Here is a 27984-nt window from a genome sequence, read left to right as displayed (position 1 = left end):
TATATAATTGCGTCATATATTTACATGCATCTATTACAAATATATATACTTCACCGTATTATAGGTTATGTAATTACATATACAATATTATGTATAATGCTATCCTGTATTGTTCCATAATTACATGCATAGTATTACATATATAATACTGCACTGTATTATATGTTACCTAATTATATATATACACAGTATTCCATATATAGTAATTACATATGGCATTTTATACAGAACACTTCATTGTATTACATATCATTACATTACATATACAGTATTATATATAATACTGTACTGTATTATACTACATAATTACATACAGTATTATGCAAATAACACACTATATTATTACCTAATTATATATACCAAATTATATATACAGTAACATGGCACCATATTACATATTATTAGTTACATATACAGCATTATATATACAATACTGCACCTTATTACATAGTTACATTATTACATATACAATAACACCATAGTGTATATTTGAAAGCTGCTCAGAGTACAGCTTAGCGGTCCTCACCACCAGAAAACAATTTGTGAAGACATATTAAGCAGACTTCCCGTGGTGACCATTTTGCAACATATATGTGTGTTGTTGAAATTAACAGAACACCATTTATCAATTATATCTCCATAAAAACAAAAAGAAGGTGTCTGGGTCCAGTGGTGGGGGCAGTCTTCTTCACCAGCTCTCACCACTGCTCCTCCCCTGGCAGTGACCCCTGCACAACTGCCTTGGGAGGGTAGCCCCAGCCCACAGGCTCAGCTGTATTAGCCCCAGGGAGGGAAAAGAGTGAAGGGCAGGAACAAAGGGCCAGAAAGCGCTAGAGAGCTTCAGGTGCTCAGGAAATCCGGTGACCCCCAGGGTTTCCCCTCAGCCTTCCCTGTGGATCTGTGTTATGCAGGGAGCACTGGCACTCCTGTGAGGACGGTCAGTCCTCCTGCATGGGCTGGGTCAGGGACCATGGCCACCCACCAGACCTTGTGCCCATCCATTAAGTAGCCATCAGCTTTGTCAGCAGTGACAGAACATGCAGGGCGATGTGGCACCACATAGCCTCATGCGCCAGAGGATGCCCAGGGCATGTGCGGAAAGTAGGGGAGGGATTGTCTGGGGTGCTGGCATACAGACTGTGCAGTGGACAGAGGATTTAACTGTGTCATCAACTGAGGACATGACTCCTCAACCCCCCTTTCCTAAGGTCCAAGTATTACCTTTGGCATGTGCCCTGATGCCAAGAGCTGGGGCCCCTCTTTGAGTCAGCATCTCACTTCACATCCCAGAGAGGTCATTCAGGGTTTGAAGCTGGTGCCACTCCTGGCCCCCAACACCCTGCTGCCCCCATTCCAGCTCTCGAGGGTTACGTTTATGGTACGGTGCGGACCATCTTGCAAAACACTATGCTCAGTCAAAGAAGCTAGTCACAGGTCACTTACCGTGCTTTCACTTACAGAAAACGTTCACAACAGGTAAATCGACAGACACGGCAAGTAGAGGAGCGATGGTCTAGGGCTGGGTCAGAGAGAGTGACTGCCTACTGGTAACTAGGTCTCCTTTTGGGGTGATGAAAATGTTCTGCAACTACATAGGGCTAGATAGCATAACATTGGGAATAGATTATAAACCACTTTCAAGCGGTCAAAATGTTGAATTTTATGTTAACTAAAAAAAAAAAAAAAAAATTGACCTACAAAATAATGAAAATACATTCTTTCTGGGGCCCCTCCCCAGAAAATCGAAGCGGGGAGGCAGGGTAGCAACCTGTTTTAAGGTACCTGTTAAAGTCTAGAACCACTCAACTGTCCCAAGCTTACCAGAGCGTAACCATATGCGGATCCCAGCCCTCACTGTGGCCACCATCCCATTTCTAGGTTAAGGGTCCCTTCCAAGGCACTCTGGTGCACAGCCCCTCTCCCCCTTACGCCAATCACAGATGGGTACCACCTTGCCCAGGGAGCTCTCCTAGCTCCCAGGCCCAGCCAAGTGCACCTCATTACCCTAAGGGAGGATCTCCACATATCCACAGAATGCAGTGAGAGCCCAGGACCTGCCAGTGAACCCTGGGGTGGGTGCTCCCCAAGGCTGGGCCCTGCTGTGGATCCTATGGGCTCCCATGCAGGGAACAAGGCCAACAGATTCTCTCCAACCCTCCCCTCATCAGATGGCAGCCCTTGACCTGGCTAGAGACCCCCATTTTGAGTTTGGAAGGTAGCCCCAGACCTCTACACAGTAAGGTGCCACAACCCACACTAGGTACTGGTCACTCTGTCCTCCGCCAATCGACAGGACTGTGTGTGTAGTGGGGAAATCCTCAAGGAACAGCAACTGGGAGGGGCTGAGGGCACCACACAGCCCTGGGGTGGTCCCAAGGAACATGGATTCCACTATGACCTTGGGGTCCTGGAGGCCCTGCACCTGCTGGCCTGGCCCACCCAAATCTCCTCAGGGACTGCAACTACCCCCTGACCTGCATCCCTGCTTCTCCATAAACATTTCCCACATTTTTGTATTCTTAGCAAGGACTCAAGGTGGGGTGGTGAACTCTGGTTCCAGCCACTTCATGATTTATGGGTGACTTTCTCTAGGCACCCTCCACATCCCCCCGACCAGGAGCTCACCTCTGTTGAAACCCACCTGGGATGAGCTGTGGAGCTCTGGGAGTGTCGTGCGTGGCCTCCATCAATATCACCTCCTCCTCTCCACCCACCTGGAACACAGGACGGTGTGTCCGCTGCACTCCTGCACACGGGAGCTTGGTGAACCCTTGAAAGCCACGAGGCTCAGGGGCCTGGGGTGCACCAGAGGCAGTGGGCACCTCCAATAACGAGGTTGGAAAGTCAAGCATAAGAGCTCCAGACTCCTTGCTCCGCTACAGACTGGTGAGCGCCCACACGTGAAGGGAGCAGCTGCAGCCTTGACCTCAGCCTCATGCTCGTGGCTGAGATCTCACTAAGTTCAGGGATGCCCTTTCAAAACCACCCCTCCATGGATGGTGACACACTCAATACCATTCAAATGCACACTTCAAAATGGTTGAAATGGGGCACCTGGGTGGCTTAGTCGGTTAAGCATCTGACTTCGGCTCAGGTCATCATCTGGTGGTTCCTGAGTTCGAACTCTGCATCAGGCTCTGTGCTGACAGCTTGGAGCCTGAAGCCTGCTTCGGATTCTGTGTCTCCCTCTCTCTGCCCTCACCCCTCTCGTACTCTCTCTCAAAAGTAAACAAACAAACCAACAAAAAAGGTTAAAATGGTAAATTGCGTGTATTTTACTACTGTTCTACAGTTTTGTTTTTCTTTTGTTTTCTAAAGCCTAACCCTCCAGGAGATGGGGGGTGTAGGCAGGAGGTCCTTCTGACACTCTGCCTCCTAGCAGCACACCCTCACGCTGTCTGAGCTAGGGTGTCCCTGCCTGCTTCAGACCATTCTCTGCATTCCCCACACGGGACTGCAGAGCCGAGTCAGGCACCCAGGACCCCAGCTCTCATTCCCTCCGCCCCTCCCCTCCTAGGACCACCCTTAACCCATTCGTGGCTTTGCACCAATCTGCCTCTACTTCCCAAACCCAAGACGCACCTCCACCACCCAGCCCGCTTGGTGTCTACGCCACCTACCAAGCCGACGTTTACCCCTTGCTCTCTGGCAGCCTCCCACTGGATGTTCCAGCAAGGCCCCTTCTTCCTGGCTCAGCCTGGGCCCCAGACAAGTGCAGGACACGGACACCCTACTGACACTGCCCTTCCTCCCTGTGGAGACAGGGGGCCAGGGAAAACCTATGCTGCAGGAGTACCCACCTATCCACACATCTTCCTAGAAGGGGACAGACTGCGATACCAGAGCCCACAGCACGGCTACCAGTCACTTCCCGGTGCTGGTGGCACAAGATCCAGACCCAGTGACCATGTGCCCACTGGGCCAACCTCTGCACTAAGGGGGTGGGGATGACAGTTTTCACAACTTGGCCATCAGAAGCTCCCTCCTAGAATAAACCAACCCAAAGGGCTGATGGGCCGATTTTGGTCTCTGAGTTCGTGTGACAGAGCAGCTGAGAGCATGAGAACACCACTAGCCTCTCCTGAGTGTGAGTCGAACTACAACCTGATCCCAAATCAGTAACCCCTGCCTCTGAGGACCCTGTGGCTGCCACGTGGATGCCGTCCAAAGGCCTTTCTTTGTCCTTAAGTAACTCCTGAAGAGGGAACTGCAGTGTGGTTCACTGGAGCCAGGCAGGCTGAGGCTATGCTAACAGCACACTAGACCGGCAGTCCTTCCAGAGAAGTGGATGCAGGATGGGGCACCTCCCTCCTCCCCTGCAGAGCCTGCTGTGGTCTGCACTGAGGGGCGGGGCCAGGCAGCTCAGACCCTCAGAAAGGACACATCCAGCCCAGCAGGCAGACAACTCTGCACACCTCGCTCCGCTTGGTCAGGGCGGCAAGGCATGTCAGATGCCAACACTCAAAGCGATGTCTAACAGTAGGTCAGCATTTCTGAGGGTGAATAAAGCTCACGGAGAACATCCAGCGTGTCATCAACCATGGAAGGCCATGGTGAAGTCTCTAGAGCACAGGAGGGACAGCAGAGACCCCACCGCAGCAGTAAGGAGGCCGTCTGTCAGATTTATTTATTCCTACTCAACATAACCCCAGAACACAGGAGCAACTCTGTACATCTCTAGAAACTCACAGCTAGCTCCAAAACAATAGAAATTGTAAACTACAAAAGATGAGGTGTATTCAGCAAATATAAAGGGGTACTTTAGGCTGTGTCAAACGTTTAACAGACTATTTACAGGCCCAGATGTAGGCTCAGATCTCGCCAGCCTCCTTCTCCTCCGATCTCCGTGAAGCTGTCTTCCCGTTGGAGCTCTCCAGCCTCCAGTCAGCGGCCCCTCGCTCACTGCGTCCATGCTCCCAAGACTCCTCCCTTGACACCCGCTCTCTGGAGAACCTGGGAAAAGAGAACCAGAGGCTCAGAGGAGGCTGGCATCCCCCTTCAGGCTGGCTCCTGGGGCGCTGACAACTCGGATCCTCAACACCAGGTTAGGGAAGGCCAAGACCCAGCACACCCGGGGAGGCCCACAGAAGGCCAGAGGGCAGCCGTCTAGTGCCCACGCCACAAAGGAGTGTTAGGCAGCCATGAAAAAGTAACATGTGCAGAGGTTTCTCCCAATAGGGTAAGCTTTCGCTTGAGTGTAAATGGAGCAAAAAACAAGAGTGCATATGAGAAATATGACCCGTTATGTAAACGTGATGGAAAAAAGGCTACAATCAAGCACACACAGTGCTTATCTTGAAGTGTGAGTATGAATGGTTTTTAATTTGTTTTTCCTTGGGGTGCCTTGGTGGCTCAGTTGGTTAAGCGTCCGACTTCTCTCAGGTCACTATCCTGTGGTTCTTGAGTTCAAACCCCACATCGGGCTCTGTACTCACAGGGAAGAGCCTGCTTGGGACTCTCTCTCCCCCTCTTGCCCCTTCTGTACTTGTGCATGTACACGTACATGCTCTCTCTCTCTCTCTCTCTCAAGTAAACTTAAAAAAAAAAAAAAAAAAAAAAAAAACCCTTAATTTGTTTTTCCTCAAACAAACAACAAAAAAAACAAAATAAAACAGAGGCAAGAGGCACCTGGTCAGGACACAAATCTCAGGGGCTCTGTGTATGGAGGTGACACTGAGTGTGCAGCAGGTCACAAGAGGGAGCCATACCCATGTAACCACCCCCACAGCCTCTCAACTGTCCTGGCCCTGAATCTACCCGCTGCTCTCTGCTTAGAGCTCCCTGTTCCGTGGGCCCCATTCACAATTCTCAAGGCTCCAACACTCAGTCCCACAGATGCCCAGCCAGGCTCCTGAGGCAAAAGCCTCAGACCCATCCCTACCGGGTATGGCCAACGGGCCCCGATGACAGACCCCCAGCAGACCCTGGGAACACAAAGAGAAGGGGCTCACTCCGGTTGCAGCTACTGAAGGAGTCAGAGTAGTTACTTGTATTTCGCACTCCGGTCCCTGGAAGCCCGGCGGTGGCCCCGGCTGTGGCTCCGGGAACGGCTGCGGTGGCGCCGGTGTCTGTCTCGGGACCGGGACCGGGATGACTTCCGTCTCTCCCTGGAGGTAGATCTTGACCTCCTCCGACGCCGGTCCCGGGAGCGCGACCTGCAGCAGACACCCAGACGGCTCTGAAGGCTGTGATGGCCCCATCCCAACAGCCCTTCTCTCTCAGTAGGTCCGACCTGATGCTTCCCTGGCATCTCCCCTTCCCTCCTACAAACATACAACTGGGGTTCACAAGAGTCCCCCCAATCAATCTCCGGTCAAAGAGAATTATGGCCTGATGCTCCCACTGATGCTTCCCGAAAACATCTTGCCAGGAAACACTCACTGCCCATAGGCCTCAGCAATCCCACCTGACTTCTCTCATTGACAGTGGGTCCCTCTGCTGCACTAAGCCCCAACCAACCTGACGAAGACAGACAGGGTTTGAGTGTGTCCCCAACCAGCCCTGCCCACCAGGTAACAACTGTGAAGCTATAATGGTTAACTATTAAGGAAAAAATGCACATGGAAAAGGACATTTGACTGAGAACACATTAATGGATCTGCAAACCTACCTCCTGCGATCTCTGGTTCTTGAACCAGACCTGAAAGAAAAAAAAAAGATGAACAATTTCCCCCAAACTGCCCCGCCCCTCACATATGTATGAGGAGAGGTGCCCCTGGTCTACAAGGTGAAGGAGAGTCAGCTTCTCGGAGACTTGGTATTTTCTAGTTCTCAGGCCTTAGCTCCAAGTGCCCCCGACTCTTGATTTCAGTTCAGGTCACAATTCCAGGGTTGTGTGGGAATAAGCCCCGTGTCAGGCTCCGCACTGAGCGTGAAGTCTGCTTCAGATTCCTTCTCTCTCTTTCTCTCTTCCTCTGCCCCTCTCAACAACAGGAACAAAGAAACTGAAATCACTATCTTTTTTTTTTTTTTAATTTTTTTTTTTCAACATTTATTATTTTTGGGACAGAGAGAGACAGAGCATGAACGGGGGAGGGGCAGAGAGAGAGGGAGACACAGAATCGGAAACAGGCTCCAGGCTCTGAGCCATCAGCCCAGAGCCTGACATGGGGCTTGAACTCACGGACCGCGAGATCGTGACCTGGCTGAAGTCGGACGCTTAACCGACTGCACCACCCAGGCGCCCCTGAAATCACTATCTTGAAAAGACCTCTGTGCCTCTACGTTCATCACATCGTTATTTACAAGGGCCAAGACATGGAGACCGACATATGGACGGATAAACAAGTAAATACACAACGAAACACTACTCAGCCACAAAAAGGAAGGAAATGCCGCCATCTGTGACAACACGGACGGACCGTCAAGGCATGATGCTAGGTAAAATAAGTCAGACAGAGACAAATACTGGACGATCTCAGTTATCTGTGGAACCTAAAAAAAACCCCAAACCTCACAGATACAGAGATCAGACTGGTGGCTGCCAGAGGCAGGGGGTGGGATGTGCAAAAAGTGTGAAGGTGGGGGAGGAAAAAAGGGTAGTTAACCTTGCCACATCACTATAAGGGCACTGTGTATCTGTCAGGAGCACCCGTGCTGGGGGAAGATCTCAGAGGTGAGGCAAGGGTCCCACGTGCTTCCGCACACACAGACACACCCCACCAGAGTAGTGGTCACCTTCAGGTAAAAAGAGATTTACATGTTTTGCTTAATACATTTTTATACTAAGTGAGTCTCTTTACAATCACAACCTGTTAGATGATTAAAGTAATGAAAAGAAACACAGAGAAAACTATAAATGTGATCTGTCCTTTCTGAATTACAAACTAAGAAATTCCTCCAGGAATCCCAGCATCCAGGCCTTTCAAGGAACAGCGAGCTGTGCCCCACGAGAGCGTGGTCCGGCCTCTGGCCTCTTCCCTGAACTCTGACCAGATGTCTCCTAAGCATCTCAAAGTGAATACAGTCAAAGCCAAGTCCTATTCCCCGCAGCGCCTTCTCACCCCATACACCGGTCCCAGTCTTCTCCATTTTCCTAAGTGGCCACGCCAGGCCAGAAAGCAGTGAGGCCAACTTCAATCCCCCTCTGCTTGCCTCGCCACCTCGTACCAGCAAACCTTATCAGCTCTACTCCCACAACACACCCACACCCTTCCCACTCGCACCCGTCAACCAGCAGCTCCTTCGCCTGGTTCTCCTAGGTAGCTCCTCACAGTTCTCACTGCTTCCGCCCCTGTCCACTGGCCCCACAACCCTCAGTCAACACTGGAGTCTACTCAGCCCTAAGGCCCTTTGGCGGATTCCCCCTAGGGCAGCACGGCTGTGTGACAGAACACGCTCCAGCTCCACAAAGTCTCTGCTCCTGCCCTACCGGTCCGCCCTGACCTCGTGGGGGCGCGGCAGGTGCCTCTCCCATTGCCACCGCTCAGCCCTCCCTCACACCTTTCCAGGTACAAATGAGGTTGTCACAACCGCTCCTGCAGCTCAGGGTGGCCGTGTACGCACCGCAAGGCTCCTACCACGCCAGCCCAAACCCTGCTCTCTGAAACATGTTGTACATTGCTTATTTTGCTTTTAAGGGCCACTGAGATCCGTAGCTGAGCTCAAGTGCTATGAGCCAGACTGAAGGAAGGAGCAGGGTCTCCCTGGGCGTGGATCCGCCGTGGACTCACCTCCTGCTCAGCCGCTCCTCCCGCTCCCTCTCCTCTCTCCTCCTCAGTCGATCCTGATTCCTCTTCTCCTGCTTTTCAGCCACAGTTTTCTAAATAAACAAGAAATTGGAAAATGAGAGAAGAGCAAGTTACACCAACTAGAGTGTGAACGCTGTTTAACAAAGCACTTTTACGTAATCTCAATATTGATAATTTAGAAATCCAATAGAAACTCTTAAGAAACAGGAACACAATCACCATTAAAGCTTCTTAATGGGAAACACGTGAAAATAACGCTTTTATCATTATATCTTACAAATTCAGTGACGTGTATATTCCAACAGATGCTACAGTTCTAAGTCACAGAAATCTATCTTTTGCCTCACACCAATCCAGAAAGTTATTTTTTTACCCAAAGGAGACTCCACAAACTTTATGGTAAAAAAGAACACGTCTCTAACCAAACATATCCTGCTGCTGGTCCCTGGGGTGCTGCGTGCTACACTGGCTTTAGACCCAGCCTCATGGCGACAGTAGGCCAGGGGAGGTAGACCCTGAACCCTCAATACTTGGCCCATCAGGCTGGATTGTAAACACGGAGCAAAGGCAATGCACAGACAGGAGGAGGCCTTGAGAAACGTTACTACCCGAACACAACTGACACAGCTTAGCTCAAAGCCCTGGGATCAGTCTGCATACTCCCCCCCAAGGTCAACTCAAAGCCTTTTGGTGCCCCCACCTCTCTGCTGAGTGGAACGAAGCCCTGTGTAGAGTGGAGTAGGGAGACAAAGGGTCATCAGTGTTTTCGTGCTCATGATGGCACAAAGGATGGTCCCACCTTGCTGCAGACTACAGCCAGACACTGCATGAGAGGCGTAGCAAGGACTGAGAGAGAGGGGCCAGCTGTCCTCAAAGCACTCCCAAGGCACGAGAGCCTTCCTGTCTGGTTGCTTCTGGCCCTCCACCCCTGGTTTCACTTGTCCTACACTTGAGCAGGCACACAACGATGGACAGGTTACGGTTAGGGTTAAGGATGGGAGTTTCAGCCCCTTAACTTCCTAAAGGGGATGTGACCAAGCATAGGCCTATGGTCTGGCATTAACTCCTTTCCACATCTCCCTACTTCCTAGACACTATGCTTCCACCCCTAACAAAGAAGGTCTTGCCTCGCTCTTACCCTCAGTGTGTGGCACACCTCTGGGACCAATGCAAGGGACACCATCTCTGATTAGGGCCCAGAACTCCACCCCTCCCTACTGTTAGGAGGTGCACTTACAAATACATTTTCTGTTGTTAGTCTAACAGCTATTATCAAAATACATTTATGTTGCTTTGGTCAACGACATGCCACTTGTAACTTCAATGATAAAACATGCTTTCTAGATCAAGTTAATACTTAAGTTCTTAAGGTTTTAGGGGGAAAATTTTCAATATACTCTCATCTCCGTTGAGAAATATGTGTTAAGAAAAAAATAAAAAGTTTTCAGGTATAAAAAAAAAAAACAAACAAACCAGGACAGGGGCACCTGGGTGGCTCAGTCAGTTAAGCGTCCAACTGTTGATTCTAGCTCAGGTCATGATGTCATGGTTTGGGAGATCGAGCCTCATGTGGGGCTCTCTCTGTGTTGAGCCTGCCTGGGATTCTTTCTCTCTCTCTCTCTCTCTCTCTGCTGCTCCCTTGCTCACGCTCTCTCTCAATATAAATAAATAAACTTAAAAAAAAAAATACCAGGACAAAATTATGGGATGATAGAAAATGGAAACGTAATTTAAAGGAGAAATGTGAAAGTGCCATTTCCAACTGCTAAGTAGTACATTTTTAGCGGGCATGGTAGTGGACACCAAACTGCTATTTATGTTCTATTGGCGGGGCACCTGGGTGGCTCAGTCAGTTAGGCGTCCGACTTCGGCTCAGGTCATGATCTCACAGTTGTGGGTTCAAGCCCTCTGTCCGGCTCTGTGCTGACAGCTCAGAGTCTGGAGTGTGCTTCAGATTCTGTGTCTCCCTCTCTCTCTGCCCCTCTCCCGCTCATACTCTGTCTCTCAAAAATAGACAAACATTAAAAAAAGTTTTATATTCTATTGGCGACACAAATATTTTTACACCTTTCATATCCATCAACTTGCAAGGACAAAATTCCAACTTAATAATATGTGACAGAGTGCATCACTTTTCAAAATTCTATTGGGGGGCGCCTGGGTGGCTCAGTCGGTTGGGCGGCCGACTTCGGCTCGGGCCATGATCCTGTGGTCTGTGGGTTCGAGCCCCGCGTCAGGCTCTGTGCTGACAGCTCAGAGCCCGGAGCCTGTTTCGGATTCTGTGTCTCCCTCTCTCTGACCCTCCCCCGTTCATGCTCTGTCTCTCTCTGTCTCAAAAATAAATAAACGTTAAAAAAAAAAAAATTCTATCGGGAGCACAGAGCTGAATGTTTCAAGAGCAGAGGCTGCCACCCCAGCCCCACCTCTGCTGGTGAGTTCACACCGCACCTGCTGGCAACCCCTCTTCAGGGGCAGAGCTCTGTCCCCCCTGCTCCTTCTGGGGACACACAAGGCTCTCTACCCCGATGGTCACAGGGTCCCAATCAGGGGCCATATGTCTGTCCCTCTATACCGAATTTCACGTGCGTGGAGGGAAGGCCTGCATAGGAGGCCTAGTATCCCATCCCAAAGGTCTCCATACGCAGCAGGGAGGACTCCACCAGTCTGAAAAACAGTTCAAAGTATCTAAAACACGCTCATCCCTACTTCTGAATGTTCTGCACCCATGATATGTTTTAGAGCCTAACCTAGGAAAATGAGGAGTCTTGGAGAAGAGACAAAGGTGGACAGTGGTGCAGCAGCACCATCCAAAAAAGCCCCACCACATCCGCATCCTCCAGAGAAGGCTCAAAGGCAAGGGCCGGGAAATGTGATCTTCTGTCTAGCCTAACCACTCTCCACACATCCACCTCTGCCCAAGGAGAAAAACAAGACTACTGGCTCTTCCGATCTCCAACCAGAAGTTACTTCAGAGGTGGGCAAGAGCGGTCTGTACCTGGGGACGAGACTCTTTGTTTCCTGTAAACAAGTGCAGACTAAATAAATATCCAAGGTCCCTCTGGATTCTAAGACCTTAGATCTCTTGTGTGAACAAAGTGATGAAATCAGAATACTTCACTATAAAACTCAAGGCACGTTCTTGAGGGAGGATAAAAACGCAAGGTTTTCTAGAAGTCAAGAAACATGAGGACAGTCAAGAGACTTGTTTCTCCAGAAACACAACACATTAACGTACCCTCAATTGATCAAGCTTCTCTCGAATCTGAATGAACCCCAAGTGTAACTTGCCCCCGAAGTGGTCTGCAAGGCGACGGTCATTGTCGTGGAGACCAAGGTAGGCTGAACAGACCTCACAGACGCGCAGCTTCTGCTGTTGAAAACTGGAAGCGGGCATGGAATTTCTGTATTCTTCCTGGACAACAGGAACAGATCAAGGACAGTGAGGTACCCAGCACCACAACCAAATATTCAACCCCAAAATGGATACATTTCAAGGGACTATAGGGATGACTTTTAAATAAATAAAAACTACACCACTTACAAGCCTCAGATATTTGTAACCAACTCAATTTTCATCGTTTATTTACAAAATGAACTAACCAATTCAATTTTCATCGTTTATTTACAAAATGGACTAACAGTCATGATTCCAAAACAGTAAGAACATTTAAATCTCTGACAAGCAGGGTGCTGGTCTCAGAGGCCAGCAGAGAAGGGGTCTCAGCTACGCACAGAGGAGAGTCTAGGAGGGCCAGAGAAGCCAGAAGGGAGAACCTTCAAAAGGGGCCTTTGAAAAAACAAAGCACAAAACCCAAACCAAATAAACCAGCAAAACATACAAGAGCCACTCATAGAGACTGTGTCCCAACATCCAGAAAACTGTATACCAATGCAACCCCAAAAACTAAAATGTGGAAGGACAAATACATTAGACCCTCTCTTCAAAGAAGGAAGTATATAATAGAACAGAGCAAACTACACCACCTAGTGCAGCCACTCCAGTCCGAATCCTATTATAAGGAGTAACTCACTCAGCTTCAAGGTGGAATGCATGAAATATAAAAGAAAAAAAAAAAAAAAAAAAGAAAAGAGGGACATGGCTCCTGCCGCTTGTGCCAAAGCTAAAACACTCTTTCCAAACCCAGGTTTAAGAAATGCATTCCAAAAGTCACTGACCCTTACTTATGGGATCTTCCATTAATTCACACGTTCAAAATTCCCTGGCAAATGGAGATTAACGTAAGTTACCATGTCATTCATTCAACTGGTGGGCACTCTCATACGCTGCGGGGAGGAGACTAGGTTGGTGCAACTAACAGGTGGTGCAATTGAATAATCTGAGAGCAAGACAGTGCATGCCATTACCAGAAATTCTTCCAGGAGTACGTCCTAGAACACGCTCATACACGTGCCAGCAAACAAGTGCAAGGGCACTTGCTGTGGAGCTGTCTGTAAGATGAGAAACCGCCAACGGACAGTAACACGTCTGTGAAGCGGAAGCCTTACAGCAATAACCTGAAGGAAGTTGTATGTAGCAACAAGGAGAGACCTTACAAATAGTGCTAAGTGAGGAATGCATGTGAGAGATGTGTATAGAATGGCAGCATTCAGGGGCGCCTGGGCGGCTCGGTTGGGCAGCCGACTTCGGCTCAGGTCATGTTCTCAAGGCCCGTGAGTCCATGAGTTAAAGCCCCACATCAGGCTCTGTGCTGACAGCTCAGGGCCTGGAGCCTGCTTTGAGTTCTGTGTCTCCCTCTCTCTCTGCACCTCCCCCATTCGCGCCCTTGTTCTCAAAAATAAGCAAACATTAAAAATATTAAAAAAAAAAAAAGGCAGCATTTATTTGGGACTTTTTATTTTTATTTTTTTAACGTTTATTTATTTTTGAGACAGAGAGAGACAGAGCATGAACAGGGGAGGGGCAGAGAGAGAGGGAGACAGAGAAGCTGAAACAGGCTCCAGGCTCTGAGCTGTCAGCACAGAGCCCGACACAGGGCTCAAACTCACGGACCGTGAGATCATGACCTGAGCCGAAGTCAGACGCTTAACCGACCCAGCCACCCAGGTGCCCCTATTTGGGACTTTTTAAACGCACAAAGCACACAACGCAGACACGCAGACACACACACACACACACACACACACACACACACACACACACACACACACACAGAGTTTACAGGCGGTACACATGCGTAATACCAGACAAAGACAAAACTGAATGCACAGTAATGTCTGCCTCTGAGGAGGGAGAGAATGGGACTAGAGGGGGAAGGACTGGGAACCTGAATTTCCATTATGATGTGCTATAACTTTTTTTTTTAATGTTTTTATTTATTTTTGAAGGAGAGAGACAGAGAATAAGTGGGGGAGGAGCAGGGAGAGAAGGAGACACAAAATCCGAAGCAGGCTCCAGGCTCTGAGCTGTCCGCACAGAGCCCGACGCGGGGCTCGAACTCGCAAGCTGTGAGATCATGACCCAAGTTGAAGTTGGACGCTAAAATGACTGAGCCACACAGGTGCCCCATTGCTAAACAAAACCAAAAACCTTACTCAAAAACATAAATATGCTGGGCACACGAATATCTGTGATATTCTGTCCCTTTCTAGTTTCAAAACTTTGAATACCACCGCCTCATATCTTTCAAAATAAACTCTATGCCTAGTTAAAAAAAAAAAAAAGCCAATCTCAAAAGGTTATGCACTGTATGACTCCATCTACATAAGATTCTTGAAATAACCAGAATATACAGATAGAGGACAGATTGGTGGTTGCCAGGGGTCAGAGAAGTGGGTGTGGCTACAGAAGGATCGTGGGAGGGATCTCAGTGGTGATGGACTTTTGACTATCAACATCCTTTGTGATACTGTACTACAGTTTTTCAACATGTTACCACTGGGGGAGACTGGCTAAAGGGTACATGGGATCTCTCTGCATAATTTCTTGAGACTACCCAACACACCCACCCTTGTCCACTACTAAAAGCAGAAAGGAACCCACAGGTGCCTTATTACCTTAGGTCAGCACTGCCCAGACCTGCCCAACACCACCCTGTCTTTCCCAGTGGTTTTAAGAAAGTGGTGCTGCCTCCTGGGGGCACCCTCAGTGATGCGGATGGAGGACAAATGGCCAGGGCAAGGATGCTAGGAGTCCTGGGCTCGAAGAGCCACGCATGCTACATTCTGCTCCTGTGTGGGCTGTCTGCAGACATGCACACGATGAACCCCACATCTACAATTTTTTATGCCTACATACAAATCTCTGAGCCATCCCAAGGATTTCTGGTGTTTGCTCGGCTCTTAGAAGCTGAAAGAGCTGGGCCACAGGACGTACCAACAGGCGACAGAGCTTCCCACTGGACAGAGCTGTCAGGACTCTCCTATATGTACACAAAAATTTCCCATTTCAATATACATCGGTTTAGATCCTACGTAAGGACGTATATACGTGATTTACATTTGTAGATACTCAGGGACTTAAATCCTGTGCAGAATGCAAGATTTAAATATACATGCAATTTCCTGGATATGGATCTACTCTGTAAACCAGGAAAGACTGTTTGGAACTCTACCAACTCATACTAACATGGCAATGCCACTCAAGGTAACACCTGCAACTGTCACATTCGCAACCCATCCATCTTTTATCTTGAATACATCTAAGCATTTACATACAAAACATCCATCTGGGGTGGGGGGTGGGGGAGAACGCCTGGATGGCTCAGTCAGTTGAGCATCTGACTCTTGGTTTCAGCTCAGGTCATGATCTCACGGCTGGTGAGCTTGAGCCCCATGTCGGGCTCCGTGCTGACAGTGCAGAACCTGCTTGGGATTCTCTCTGCCTCTCCTCTTCTCAATCTGTCTCCCTTAAAATAAATAAAAATGCTGGGGAAAAAAAATTGTTTACAAAACATCCATCTGGGGGTACCTGGGTGGATCAGCTGGCTAAGTGTTCAACTTTGGCTCAGGTCATGACCTGGCAGTTCAGGAGTTCAAGCCCGAAATTGTACTCCGCACTAACACTGCAGAGCCTGCTTGGGATTCAGTCTCTCTCTGTGCCCCTCCCTCACTTGTGGTCTCTTTCTCTCAAAAGAAACAAACTTAAAAGAATATCCCTCTGTATTGTGAATTTTCTCCCTCTCATGTTCAAGAATGGACCATATTAGCTATGTATGTCACTAAGCAGGTGCTGTCCTGCCAGGGGTATGAGGCATTATCTTGGCACCACCTTCCAGGAGATACCTTAAAAGTTGGAGATGACCCCAACCCCAGCACAGCCCTGTCCTGAGTAATCCTTCTGCTCCCTGTACTGACTACTGCCTCAGTGGGCATCGCTCTAACACCAACAGGTCCCTGGCACTATCCATGCATTCAGTTAGTTAGTTACCGAGCTCCTACTGCGTGTTCATCACCATGCTGAGCCAGGGGTGTAGAGAGATAACCAAAGGGGACCTGACAACTACATGCCATCTGCTCACCTCTACCGGCCCCCACCACTCTAAGAACTGTCTCAGTTCACAGGTCTCCACTAAGGGGACTCCCAGGACCAAATTACTCTACCTGGAGACCCTTGGCAACACAGAGTCACTCTCAAACTCAGACCCCATTTCTTTTTTTCTTCTTTAAAGAATTCTTTTATTTATTCTAATTTTTATTTATTTGTTTTTTGAGAGAGAGATGGACAATCTCAAGCAAGCTCCATGCCCAATATAAAGCCCAACACGGGGCTCGATCTCACAACCCTGGGATCACCACGTGAGTTGGAGTCAAGAGTTGGACCCTCAATGGACTGAGCCACACAGGTGCCCCCAGACCCCACTGCTTCTAAGCACCAGATTTCCTCAGAATGAAACGTATCCATCTGTTCACATACTCTTCTCTCTGCACCCCCTCCCGCCTCCAGCACTGTCTCCACAAGAAGGGCATCCTCTGACATGTTCACAACCAGAAAGTATCTGGCACAGAGCTGGAGCTTAATGAGCATGTGTTACAGGAACACAACTATCCCACCTCCCTCTGACTCTACTGTTCCCACCATTCTCAAAGCCGACATGAGCCATTTCCCATTCCGGGGGTAAGGACTTGAGATCCAAAGCATATCTGATGGATACAATAATCTAGGAAGAACACGGTTGTCAGTGATACAAACAATGAGTCCCTGACTCATTTTTTCCACCGCACATCCTGGCCTGGCATCCCAGCCAACACCACTTGGATGCTACCCTCAGTCTGCACAGGTTCTCCCTACGAGAGATGTACTGTCGCCAAGGACACCCAGTTTTCATTCTCCAGTATAACTCTGACCCGCTCATGCCAGCTGAGTAACCACCACAGCCCAGCAACCTCCTAGGGAGCCAGAGGATCAGAGAGTAAAATGACACCACTCTGGGGGTGCCTGGGTGGCTCAGTCGGTTAAGCGTCCTACTCTTGGTTTTGGCTGAGATCTGAGATCATGATCCCATGGTTGTGGGATCGAGCCCCACAATGGGCTATGCATTTACCATGCAGAGTACAGCTGGGACTCTCTGTCCCTCCCCACTTATGCTCGAGCACTCTCTCTCTCTCTCTCTCAAAATAAATAAATGAACATTACAAAAAAAAAAAAAAAAGAAGACACCACTCCAGTGACTTCACTCTCAGGACTGCATTCTGCATATAGGTGTTATGCTCAGGGCTGGTAAGGGACTGGTCTGATGTCAAACGAGTGTCACAGGGGGGCAGAGCAAAGGCACAAACCCAACTGTGCACAGACTCTAAATCTACAATCCTATCCATACAGCATCTTATTTCCAACTTCTTTCCAATATTCAAAAAATTGAATGCTTTAGCCCAAATGGTGAATCTTCTGGGGTTACTAAGTTTCCTCTTTCTTAAAGACATTTCCTACTAACCTCAGCTTCTTTTTTCTTTGCACGGACTTTTTCCACTTCCATAAGAATTTTCTGGGATTCATCAACATTTCCTTCAGCTCCCAGCTGCTCAGCTTTAGCAAGAAGTTTTCCGATTTCTTCATTCAACTCATGTACTTTTTCTGCCTAAGGGAAGACAGAAATAATCAGGTAAGCAGACATCTAAAACCAAAAGACTAGAACAAAGAGAAAGTGAGTGGTTGTCTCGCTGTTCTTCTGTTCCGTTCCACTGGAATTAAAGAGAACAGCAAGGATCCTCACTGAACGCATGCAAAATATAGAAATTTTGACATCCTTACTAGCACTGTTGTGACCCTGACCTTAAACTAAACCTGGCCACTGCATCCCAGTAAGAGCATGTAAGACAGTAAGAGCATGTCTGTCACTTCCAATGTGGTGGTCAGGGTCATCACGGTGGTCATTTTCTGGGCTGTCTCTTCTTACTTCTATCACAACTCAACCTTCTGGGTAAAGGCCATAAAACATCCAGGTTTAAAGGTATAAATTTGTACTGTAAGCAAAATGCCTAATCATTTGGAATTTAATTTTAGAAATAAAGTAGCACCTTTGGTCCAGTTATCAACTGCACGTATCTTAAGTGATGCCTTTACAAAACTGAAAGTAAAGGACACCACAGAGACTTAGTTGTGCTGAGAGAGGGGGAGCAGAGGAGGGATGAACCGATAGGCCAGTTACACAAAGATCTACCTTCTTTATTCTGCGGTATAGGTGACCCACAAACTAACCATTTCTCAACTAGCTTTCCCCCGTTTCCTATTTTACGTGGTGATGTTAAAAAAAAAACCCAAATGTTAATGTCTCCCAGGCATACCTTCGCAGAAACTTCTGCACTGATCTCCTCCTGCGTCTCTGCCAGTCGCTTCTTGGCAAGCTCAGTTCTCCGATCACACTCGGCAATAAAGGACTCCAAGTGATCCATTGCCTAGCTCAGGAGAAGCAGTGAGCTATGATCAGTTACATGTAGGGCCTTGGAACCCATTTATTCAATAGGACATACACTCCTGGGTTGGTTTCTTAAAAGCCTGTAAGTTCAGCGGGAAGATCTTAAACTACAGTATAGCCAGCACGTCCATAATCACATTAAACCAAGGGGCTTTGTTAAACCAAGACTCAGAAGCATGGTCTTCTCATCTGTTTATTTCTAAAATTTGTAAAAGGACCCCCATCCCTCAATAACATTTCCAGGAATTTTTTTAATTAAAACACTTGGCCATAATTAACAGCGTTCTCTGAGGGGCAGGAAGGGTGGACTGAGACTAGTAACAGAGGCCCTCTGCTGGTGAGCTGTGGGGGATGCAGATGATGTACTCACTGGTCTGTGTGAGCCACGTAAATATTATTCCCTCATGTTCTGAGGGTAGAGTTCCCCCTTCCACCTCAAAACAAAACAATAGAACAAATATTACTGAGAGCTGTGAGTATGGTTAGTTATTGCCTACGGTCTAAAGTAGCAGGAAAACTGGTTACTACTTACCCAAAGAGATAAAGGAAAAGAAACTCTAGATACCTAATTGCTCACTCTGAAGAGTTTGTGGGAAACACTAAAATACACTAATTAATAAGCTGCTTCGTAGGTTTTAGGCAGTTAATCTGTCATGACCAGTCAAAGGCTCCAGCGTAACTTCAGATAAACACACAAACAGATGTGTCAGGCTATGACCAGTGATTAGCACCTCCTAACTCACACCCACAAGTCAACTTGCAAATGTCAGCATTGTGTTAAATATGACAGCAACAGAGTTTATAACAGGATGACATGACTAGACCATGTGAACTATCACCAAAAAATACAGGAGAACAAACTCTGGGTAGAGTTCCTAGAAAGCAGATGGAAGGCCAACAGACCAAGTGGTGAGAATCTATGTCCCTCTGCCCAAAGATGGCCAGGGGAGAGTAGGTCAGCTGTCAAGAAACCACTCTACAAGGATCAGTGCCACAGTGGGATGGATAATAGGGACACTGGAGAGGGTTACTGTCTCCTCTAGAAATCTTAAATACTCTTTTCAAACAAATGCTTACTTGGAAGTAGGTCAAGACAGAGAAGAGGCTCTGTGACGATGCCAAGCCCCCCCAGGTGCTGAAGAAAGGTTAAAGCCTAATCATCCACTGAGGCCAATTCCCAATTTCACTCCATGATTTTGGAATTCAGGACCTCTTTCGTGTTGTTGGCCATCCAAATATTCCCCGATGTTTCGCTACATTTCAATCTAACAATCAGGAAAGCAAATGATCATCATGTGTCTGCATGCAGTGTACTTCCTGGAAAGATGTAGAGTTGACCAACTCTGCTGACAGGGTGGTAACTTACCAGGATCAAAGTGCCAGCAATCTGATACAAGTCCCATGCCACCTGTGCTCACATGGGATAATGGATCCCAGTAGACCATCCTGAATCGCCCCAGGTTCACCCACACAGAGGTGTCAAGTCTGTGGTGTAGTGTCCCTCTGTTATATACCCAAAAAGAGCAATCTCCCCTGAAACAGACCCACGAATCTACACATCAGGGGTCAAATGGGCAAGAGACATCTAATAACCCTGCCAAGGCCTTACCAATTAAAGCAACCAACTGCAGCTTCAGCAGAACCTCAATTAGCTACAGACTCAGACATCTGATAAGCTAAAAACTATATAGGAAACCTCACAACCCAAAATAGGCAGACCACAGGGACATTCTTTAACTGCCACATTCTTTAAAAGACGATGCTTTGTTCTACTGCTTCTCCTCTTCAAAGTGCTTGTCAAATTCAGATTGATTCCTAAAATATATCAAAGAGGAGGTTTAAATAATTTTTCTTAAAAAAAAACCAAAAAAAAGGTACCCAAGTCTAAAAATTAAGTCCTAATCACAGCCCACCATTGACCAGAACGTGACCCAACCTCTGTGGCTTAGGAATGGTACGAGGAAATATGAACTACTGAGGGTACCTGAGCACAGGGCTGGTGTACCATTGGCACACAAGTCTGACTGCCGCTGAAGGCTATTTGCTGCTCCCGGCCCAGCAGAAATGACAGTGGCCAGAAACAAGCATGTGCCATCAAGGAGACAGGTCACAGCACACATGTGCCCCTGTACTGTGTGACATGTCCACACATGCCTTAAAAGAGCTGGACAGAAACTGTGAAAGTCTCCATTTCCCAGGTGAAAAAAACTGAGGTACAGTTTCCAAACTACTAAGTAATGGCATCAGGGTGCAAGAACCCTTGTGGCTTGGCTCCAAAGTCCTTACACCCAATCTGCACAATTGTGAGGTGGTCAGTACCAGCCCAGTTCACAGGTGAATAGAAAAAGTTAAAAGAACTTGCCCAAGGTCACAAAGGGATTCTAATCCAGAATATCTGACTTAGCAAATACAACTGTTACACTGTCATCTGTAGCTAGAAAAAGTAGGTATAATCACAACTGGTCTCCTATGGGATATTAAAGATAGCTTGGAAATTTAGTTGATATGGTGTGTAGTTTTTGGAAACCTGTGAAGTAAAACATCAAAAAGCAAGACAAAGGCGCCTGGGTGGCTCAGTCAGTTAAGCATCCGACTCCTGAGGTCGGCTCAGGTAGTGGTCTTGAAGTCATGAGATGGAGCCCTGTGTCAGGCTTTGCACCGGTAGTGTGGAGGCTCCCTGGGATTCTTCGTCCCTCTCCCTCTGCCCCTCCCCTGCCCCTCTCCCACTTGCATGCATACACTATCCCTCTCAAAATAAATAAACTTAAAAAAAATTTTTTTTTAAATAGGAAACAATTTGGGGAAAAAATGATCTCTACTGAATTTAAAAAATAAAATTTTTTGTTTTTTCAATATACGTATGCTAAAGGAAAGTGTTGCTCTGTAACTTTTTCATCGGTGAATATGTTAATATTGCGGTTTATTTGCCAGTGTTCAAGTTGAGAAATGTTATTTATAGAGATGACCTAGTAGCAAACATATTATATACCCATTTCCTAGGAAATTTCTGAATAAAACACTTTCAAGAAGTCAAGGCCTGGCCCTGGCATGTCAGGCTGAGGCTGTGGTAGGCTGCGAGCCTGTGGTGAGAATGGGGAGGCACCTTCTCCCAGATAAACTCCCAGAGGCTCCAGCCATCAAGCTCAAGCTGAGGGTCTAGGCAGGATATACCTACACAAAGAAATGCTTTTACAACAACCCCATCAGGACCACAAATAAATACCTTTTTATACCTCTGACTGGCAAAGTCCCCAAAATTTGGCCACTCACTGTTGGCAAAGATGTGAAATGGAACTCTTCTACACTGCTGGTGGGAATATTCATCCCTCCGGAGAACACTATGGCACCATCAAAATGAAAGATACCCGTCTGATCCAACAGTTCTGCATCTAGGAATCTCTCCCAGATACATGTATACAATGCCAATGTGTAATGCAGCACCATGATCATCAATAAGGGACTGGTCACATAATGTAGATATCCATGCTTTGGAATACTACGTACCCACAAAAAGGAATAAGGAACTCTATACAAAGAAACACTAACAAGGGGAACAAAAAAAAAAGGGGTAAGGATAGAATAAGTGTATAGTAGACTGCTATTTGTGTAAAAACAAAACAAAACAAAACAAAAGAAAAAAACAATGGAATACAGACATACTATCTGCCTCAGGTATGCACATAAACTCTAAAGGAAACAGAACACTTAACTGGTTACTTCTAGAAGCAACCAGGTGACTGAAGAACTGAGCAGGAGAGCAGTTTCACAATGTACCTTCTATACTTTAAATTTTTGAACATTATGAGAGTTCTACATGTTTTTACATTGCTAAGAGATGCTGCACCTTAGTGAAGTAACTGATCTAGGCAACTATCCTCAACTGTGCTTAAAGCATCAGGCTAAAGGCTGAAGGGGACCTTCACGACCAAGAGATAAAGGGTGTCTGTACCGACCAAGCCCACAGATCACTGTGCCAGCTGAGGTGATACAACAGGAAGGGCAAAGCTCTACCTCTGAAATCCTCCAGTCACAAAAGAAAGTAAATCTGATTATCAAGCCTCCAGATCTAACTCCTAGGGTACAGGAATTTCAAAGATAACATGTTTTAAAACATGTTAAAAAACATCATGAGGATACAATCACCAAAGTTCAGGAGGAGACTTTAAGAAAATTAATTTCTTCAAAAAGATTTAAAAAGACTTACAAAAAGAAGTAAAAAGACTTACAAAGCACTCTAATGTGTAGCCCTTATTCTGAATCCTAAATCAAACAAATAAAACTGTAAAAGAATCCTTTCTGAAGCAATCTGGGAAATTTGAACACTATCAAATGGTATATTATTTTTTAAAATGACTGTTTTTAATAAAGTCTTCAACTTCTAGATATACTCTTGCAGTATTTACAAATGAAATTCCATGTCTAGGAGTTACTATAAAATAATCCAGTGGGGGCACCTGGCCGGCTCAGTTGGTGGAGTGTGCAACTCCTGATCTCAGGCTTCTGGGTTCAAGCCCTATGGTGGCGGTAGATATTACTTAAAAAATAAAATCTTGGTGTGCCTGTGTGGCTCAGTCAGAGAGTGTCCAACTTTGGCTCAGGTCATAATCTTGCAATTCGTGGGTTCGAGCCGTGTGCTGGGCTCTGTTCTGACAGCTCAGAGCATGGAGCCTGTTTCTGATTCTGTGTCTCCCTCTGAATCTGCCCCTACCCCACTTGTGCAGTCTCTCTCTCTCTCTCTCTCAAAAGTAAACATTCAAGGGGCGCCTGGGTGACTCAGTCGGTTAAGCGTCCGACTTCGACTCAGATCACGATCTCGCGGTCCGTGAGTTCGAGCCCCATGTGGGGCTCTGGGCTGATGGCTCAGAGCCTGGAGCCTGCTTCTGATTCTGTGTCTCCCTCTCTCTCTGCCCCTCCCCCGTTCATGTTCTGTCTCTCTCTGTCTCAAAAATAAATAAAACGTTAAAAAAAAATTTTTTTTTAAAATAAACATTAAAAAATAAATAAATAAATAAAATCAAATAAATAAAACCTTACAGGCATCTGGGTGGCTCAGGCGGTTAAGCGTCTGTTTCTTGGTTTTGGCTCAGGTCATAATTTGTTCGTGAGTTTGGGCTCCGTATCAGGCTCTACACTGACAGCGCGGAGCCTGGTTGGTATTCTGTCTCCCTGTCTCTGCCCCTCCCCTGCTCACTGGCTCACTCTCTCTCTCTCTAAAAAAAAAAAAAAAATCTTTAAAAAAATCCAGTGGGGAAACACAAGAAAAAGATGAAACAAGAATCTTCATATCAATAATCACTGAAAGAATTGTTGCACAGGAGCTGCACTGGGAGACAGAACCCAGAAATTTCATTATAATATTCTGTTCAGTTCTGTATCTTTAGAACTTTCCCTTACCACATTTTAATTTTTATTATTTAAAAAAATTTTTTTAAGTTTATTTATTTTGAGAAATACAGAGACAGCGTGAATAGGGAGGGGCAGAGAGAGAGAGAGAGGGAGGGAGGGAGATTTGGAAGAAAAGTTAAGGCAAGACGAAACAGCTGGCAGTGAACACACCATTCCCAAGGCTTAGTGAGGGGTACAAGAAAATTCACTATATGATTACATCTACTTTTGATAATTGAGATTCTCCGCAGAAGTTTAAAAAAATTCCCTGGTAAATCAACCTTTGACTTTTTTTTGTAGAGAAATAATCCATTTAATCATAACTTTAAACTGTTAGAAGTTGGATGAGCAGGACTCACTACCTCCTTTTGGCCAGCAGAGCCTCAGAATTCTGACCCACAGCAAACCCTTGACACACAGGCTTCCAGCAAATGCTCCGAAACAGTCTGCTAAAAACCTAACCCACCAAGGTCAACTTGTGCCAGTTAACCAGCAAGCTGTCCCTTTTGAGGCGCCTGGCTAGATTAGTCAGAAGAGCATGCGACTGAAGTAGGGTATAGAGATCAATTAAATCAAAACAAGAAACGAAAGAACCAAGTTGTTGCTTTTAAAGTGTTTGCCTCCCCGCATTTTGACAGATAAGAGACTTGAGAGGCAGAGAGAGAGGGGGAGAGAGAATTGACAGTGTGGAGCCTGATGCAGGGCTTGATCTCAAGATCAAGGATCAGGACCTGAACCAAAATCGAGTCAATGATTAACCAACTGAGCCACCCAGGTGCCCCTGCTTCCCTGCATTTTAAAGCAGTACTAAGTGACTGCCTCCAGGGAGGGGAGGGCACACTCTGTGTTTTAAAAGCCAGATCTACCAATTCTCTGATTAAGCAGTATGTGTTCAATGAGACCACAAAAAAAAAAAACCAAAAAACAAATCAAACAACCCCCCGGCCCCCCCAAAAAAACTATAGATGAACTCTCTAGTATACACAATTTTGTACCTTTGTCTTGCTCGTGACATCATAGCAATTCTAAGTCATTAAATAGATTTTATACAATTTCGAGGGCAGTCTATGACATGAGTTCTGTGTCCAATTTTCCAATCTTATAAACAATCCTACCATATTTGTTTACCAATGCCTGCCTATATTTCTAATTACTTCCTAAGAATGGAGATTTGTAAAACTAAGTCACAAGGTAGAAATACACACACACACACACACACACACACACACACACACACACACACATTTTGTTAAGATCTTCGTTTTGAGGGGTGCCTGGGTGGCTCATTCAGTTGAGTGTCTGACCACTGATTCTGACTCAGGTCATGATCTCACGGTTAGTGAGACTGAGCACGGAGCCTGCTTGGGATTCTCTCTCCCCGCTCTCTCTCTCTGCCCCTCCTCTGCTCACAGATGCTTGTGCTTTCTTTCTCAAAATAAATAAATAAACTTAAAAAAAAAAAGATTTTATCTTTGGGGGGCCTGGGTAACTCAGGTGAGCGTCTAACTCTTGATTTCAACTCAGGTCATGATCCCTGGATGGTGGGATAGAGCCCTGCATCAGGCTCTGTGCTGAGTGTGGAGCCTGCTTGAGAGTCTCTCTCTCCCTCTTACCCTCCCCCCACTTACTTAAAAAAAAAAAAAAAAAAGATTTTATTCTTAAGTAATCTCTATATCCAATGTGGGGCTTGAACCCACAACCCCAAGACCGAGCTGCACACTCCACCAACTGAGCCAACCAGGCACCCCAAGATAAAAATAGTTTTATTTATTTATTTATTTATTAACGTTTATTTTTTTGAGACAGAAAGACAGAGCATGAACAAGGGAGGGTCAGAGAAAGGGAGACACAGAATCCAAAACAGGCTCCAGGCTCTGAGCTGTCAGCACAGAGCCTGACTCGGGGCTCAAACTCACGGACTGCGAGATCATGACCTGAGCCGAAGTCGGCTGCCCAACTGACTGAGCCACCCAGGCGCCCCTAAAAATAGTTCTAACTTTTCATTTCTGCCTATTATTGTGTTAGCTAACTGGACCTAATTACTATATGTGACACCGAAAATGTAATTTTTTCTTCTCTCCTCCCACAAGAAATAATCACTTAAGAATTTGGTATATACTGGGATGCCTGGGTGGTTCAGTTGGTTAAGCATCAGACTCGATTTCTGTTCAGGTCATGATCTCACGGTTCATGGGATCGAGCCCTGTGTCAGGCTCTGTGCTGACAGCAGAGCCTGCTTGGGATTCTCCCTCCCTCTCTGCCCCTCCTCCACTCGTGAACATGCTTGCCCTTTCAAAATAAATAAACATTAAAAAAAAATCTGGTGGGGTGTCTGGGTGGCTCAGTCGGTTAAGTATCCGACTTTGGCTCAGGTCATGATCTCACTGTGAGTTTGAGCTGTACTGACAGCTCAGAGCCTGGAGCCTGCTTTGGATTCTGTGTCTCCCTCTCTCTCTGCCACTCCCCCACTCACACTCTGTCTCTCTCTCAAAGATAAACATTAAAAAAATTTTTTTTTTCTTAAAAACTGGTATATACTTTTATTTAAAAAAAATTTTTTTTAAACTTCATTCATTTTTGAGAGTGAGACAGAGCATGAGTGGGGGGAGGGGCAGAAAAAGAAGGAGACAGAATCAGAAGCAGGCTCTGAGCTGTCTGCACAGGGCCCTATACCAGGCTCGAACCCACGGACTGTGAGATCATGACCTGAGCCGAAGTCACACGCTCAACCAACTGAGCCACCCAGGCACCCCAAAAACTGGGATATACTTTTAAAAATTGCATTAAGATGCATATACAAGAACACAATTTTCATTCCCACCAAACAGGACAATTTGGTAAGTTTCCATTTTCTTCTTCACATCATGTATCTTCTATGATCTACAACTGTGCAGTATTTCACTTTATTGTGACACAACTACTTTAGCCCCTCCAAAAGCATCCATGTTTGGATATCTCCATTTTTCCACTAACTCAAAATGATGCAATGAACACCTTCCATCTTCTCATACACATGCAATGTTCTTGTAGGACAACTTGCTACAAATTGCTTAGAGGTGACTCAAATCTCTAAGCGCTTTAGTTTATTTTTAAGGTGTCTTTATTTTTGAGAGCGAGACAGCGTGAGCAGGGGAGGGGCAAAAAGAGAGGGAGACACACACACACACTCCTTACATAACAAAAATCGTTTAAAATAGAACTCAAACACCTGCTATCTTTAATATATTTGATAAAGTTTTCAACATTAAAACAAAACACATGTTCTGAGTTTGTGGTCAGTTTTCCCCCAACAGGCCTACTGCAGGGAGTCTGACCCCTCTGCCAGCACCATTAATTCTGGCAAATAACAGTGGGCTTCAGACACTTCCAGAGATTTTGGTAAATGGTTGGCCTATCTAATTATTGCCAACATGGAGATTCTACCAAAACACTGGATGAGGTACACAAAAATATAAGTTACTAAGAAAAAGCAGAATAAAGGATGCCTGGGTGGCTGAGTTGGTTGAGCATGTGACTCTTGATTTTGGCTCAGGTCATGATCCCAGGATTGTGAGATCGACCTGCACATCAGGCTCTGCGCTTAAAATTCTCTCTCCCTCTGTCCTGTTTCCCACTCTTGCACACACACATTCTCTCTCTCTCAAAAAGAAAAGAAAAAAAAAAAAAGAAAAATCAGAACAAATCATGGATTAGAGGTGGTTTACAACCTATGACAATGAAACCCGTATTCATCTCCTAACAGTGATGACCACACCACACTGCAGCCTTGCCAGAAACCAACCTCAAGATGGGCACCTGGGAGCCATTGGTCCCAGGCCTCCGGCTCGGATAGTGCAGGGGCCGAACGACAGGCTCGGAGGCCAGCACCACCATCAGGTCTTCAGAGGGCAGCAGCAGAACAGGGACAGCAAGAATTAGCATACTGACCATATTTGGCCAAAAAGCTTCTGAGGGGTTCTGCTTCTCAAAATTGCAATTCTGACAAGAAGTACCACAACTAGCCTTTCTGATAAATCTATCTGTTCATCTTGAATCAA

General features: G+C 46.5%; 1 protein-coding gene across 3 annotated transcripts in view; it reads right to left on the bottom strand.

Moving 5' to 3' along the window:
- Positions 1-4602: 4602 nt before the first annotated feature.
- Positions 4603-27984, bottom strand: part of LUC7L (LUC7 like) — a 45993-nt gene continuing 22611 nt past the window's right edge. For 2 of the 3 annotated variants that reach the window (XM_043561172.1, XM_043561174.1), the window contains 7 exons: positions 18432-18542; positions 17582-17725; positions 11926-12102; positions 8673-8761; positions 6611-6640; positions 5988-6155; positions 4603-4953 (listed from right to left, as the gene is read on the bottom strand). In XM_043561172.1, coding sequence (XP_043417107.1) covers positions 4812-4953; positions 5988-6155; positions 6611-6640; positions 8673-8761; positions 11926-12102; positions 17582-17725; positions 18432-18542 — 861 coding nt within the window. In that variant the 3' untranslated portion in view covers positions 4603-4811. Of the gene's footprint in view, positions 4954-5951; positions 6156-6610; positions 6641-8672; positions 8762-11925; positions 12103-17581; positions 17726-18431; positions 18543-27984 lie in introns of all 3 variants that reach the window. The other variant, XM_043561173.1, reaches the window with a different exon arrangement.

This window comes from Prionailurus bengalensis, chromosome E3 (genome assembly GCF_016509475.1).
Source record: "Prionailurus bengalensis isolate Pbe53 chromosome E3, Fcat_Pben_1.1_paternal_pri, whole genome shotgun sequence".
Lineage (NCBI taxonomy): Eukaryota > Metazoa > Chordata > Mammalia > Carnivora > Felidae > Prionailurus > Prionailurus bengalensis.
The sequence above is the reverse complement of the archived record's forward strand: the minus strand, read 5'-3'. Positions and strand labels throughout refer to the sequence as shown.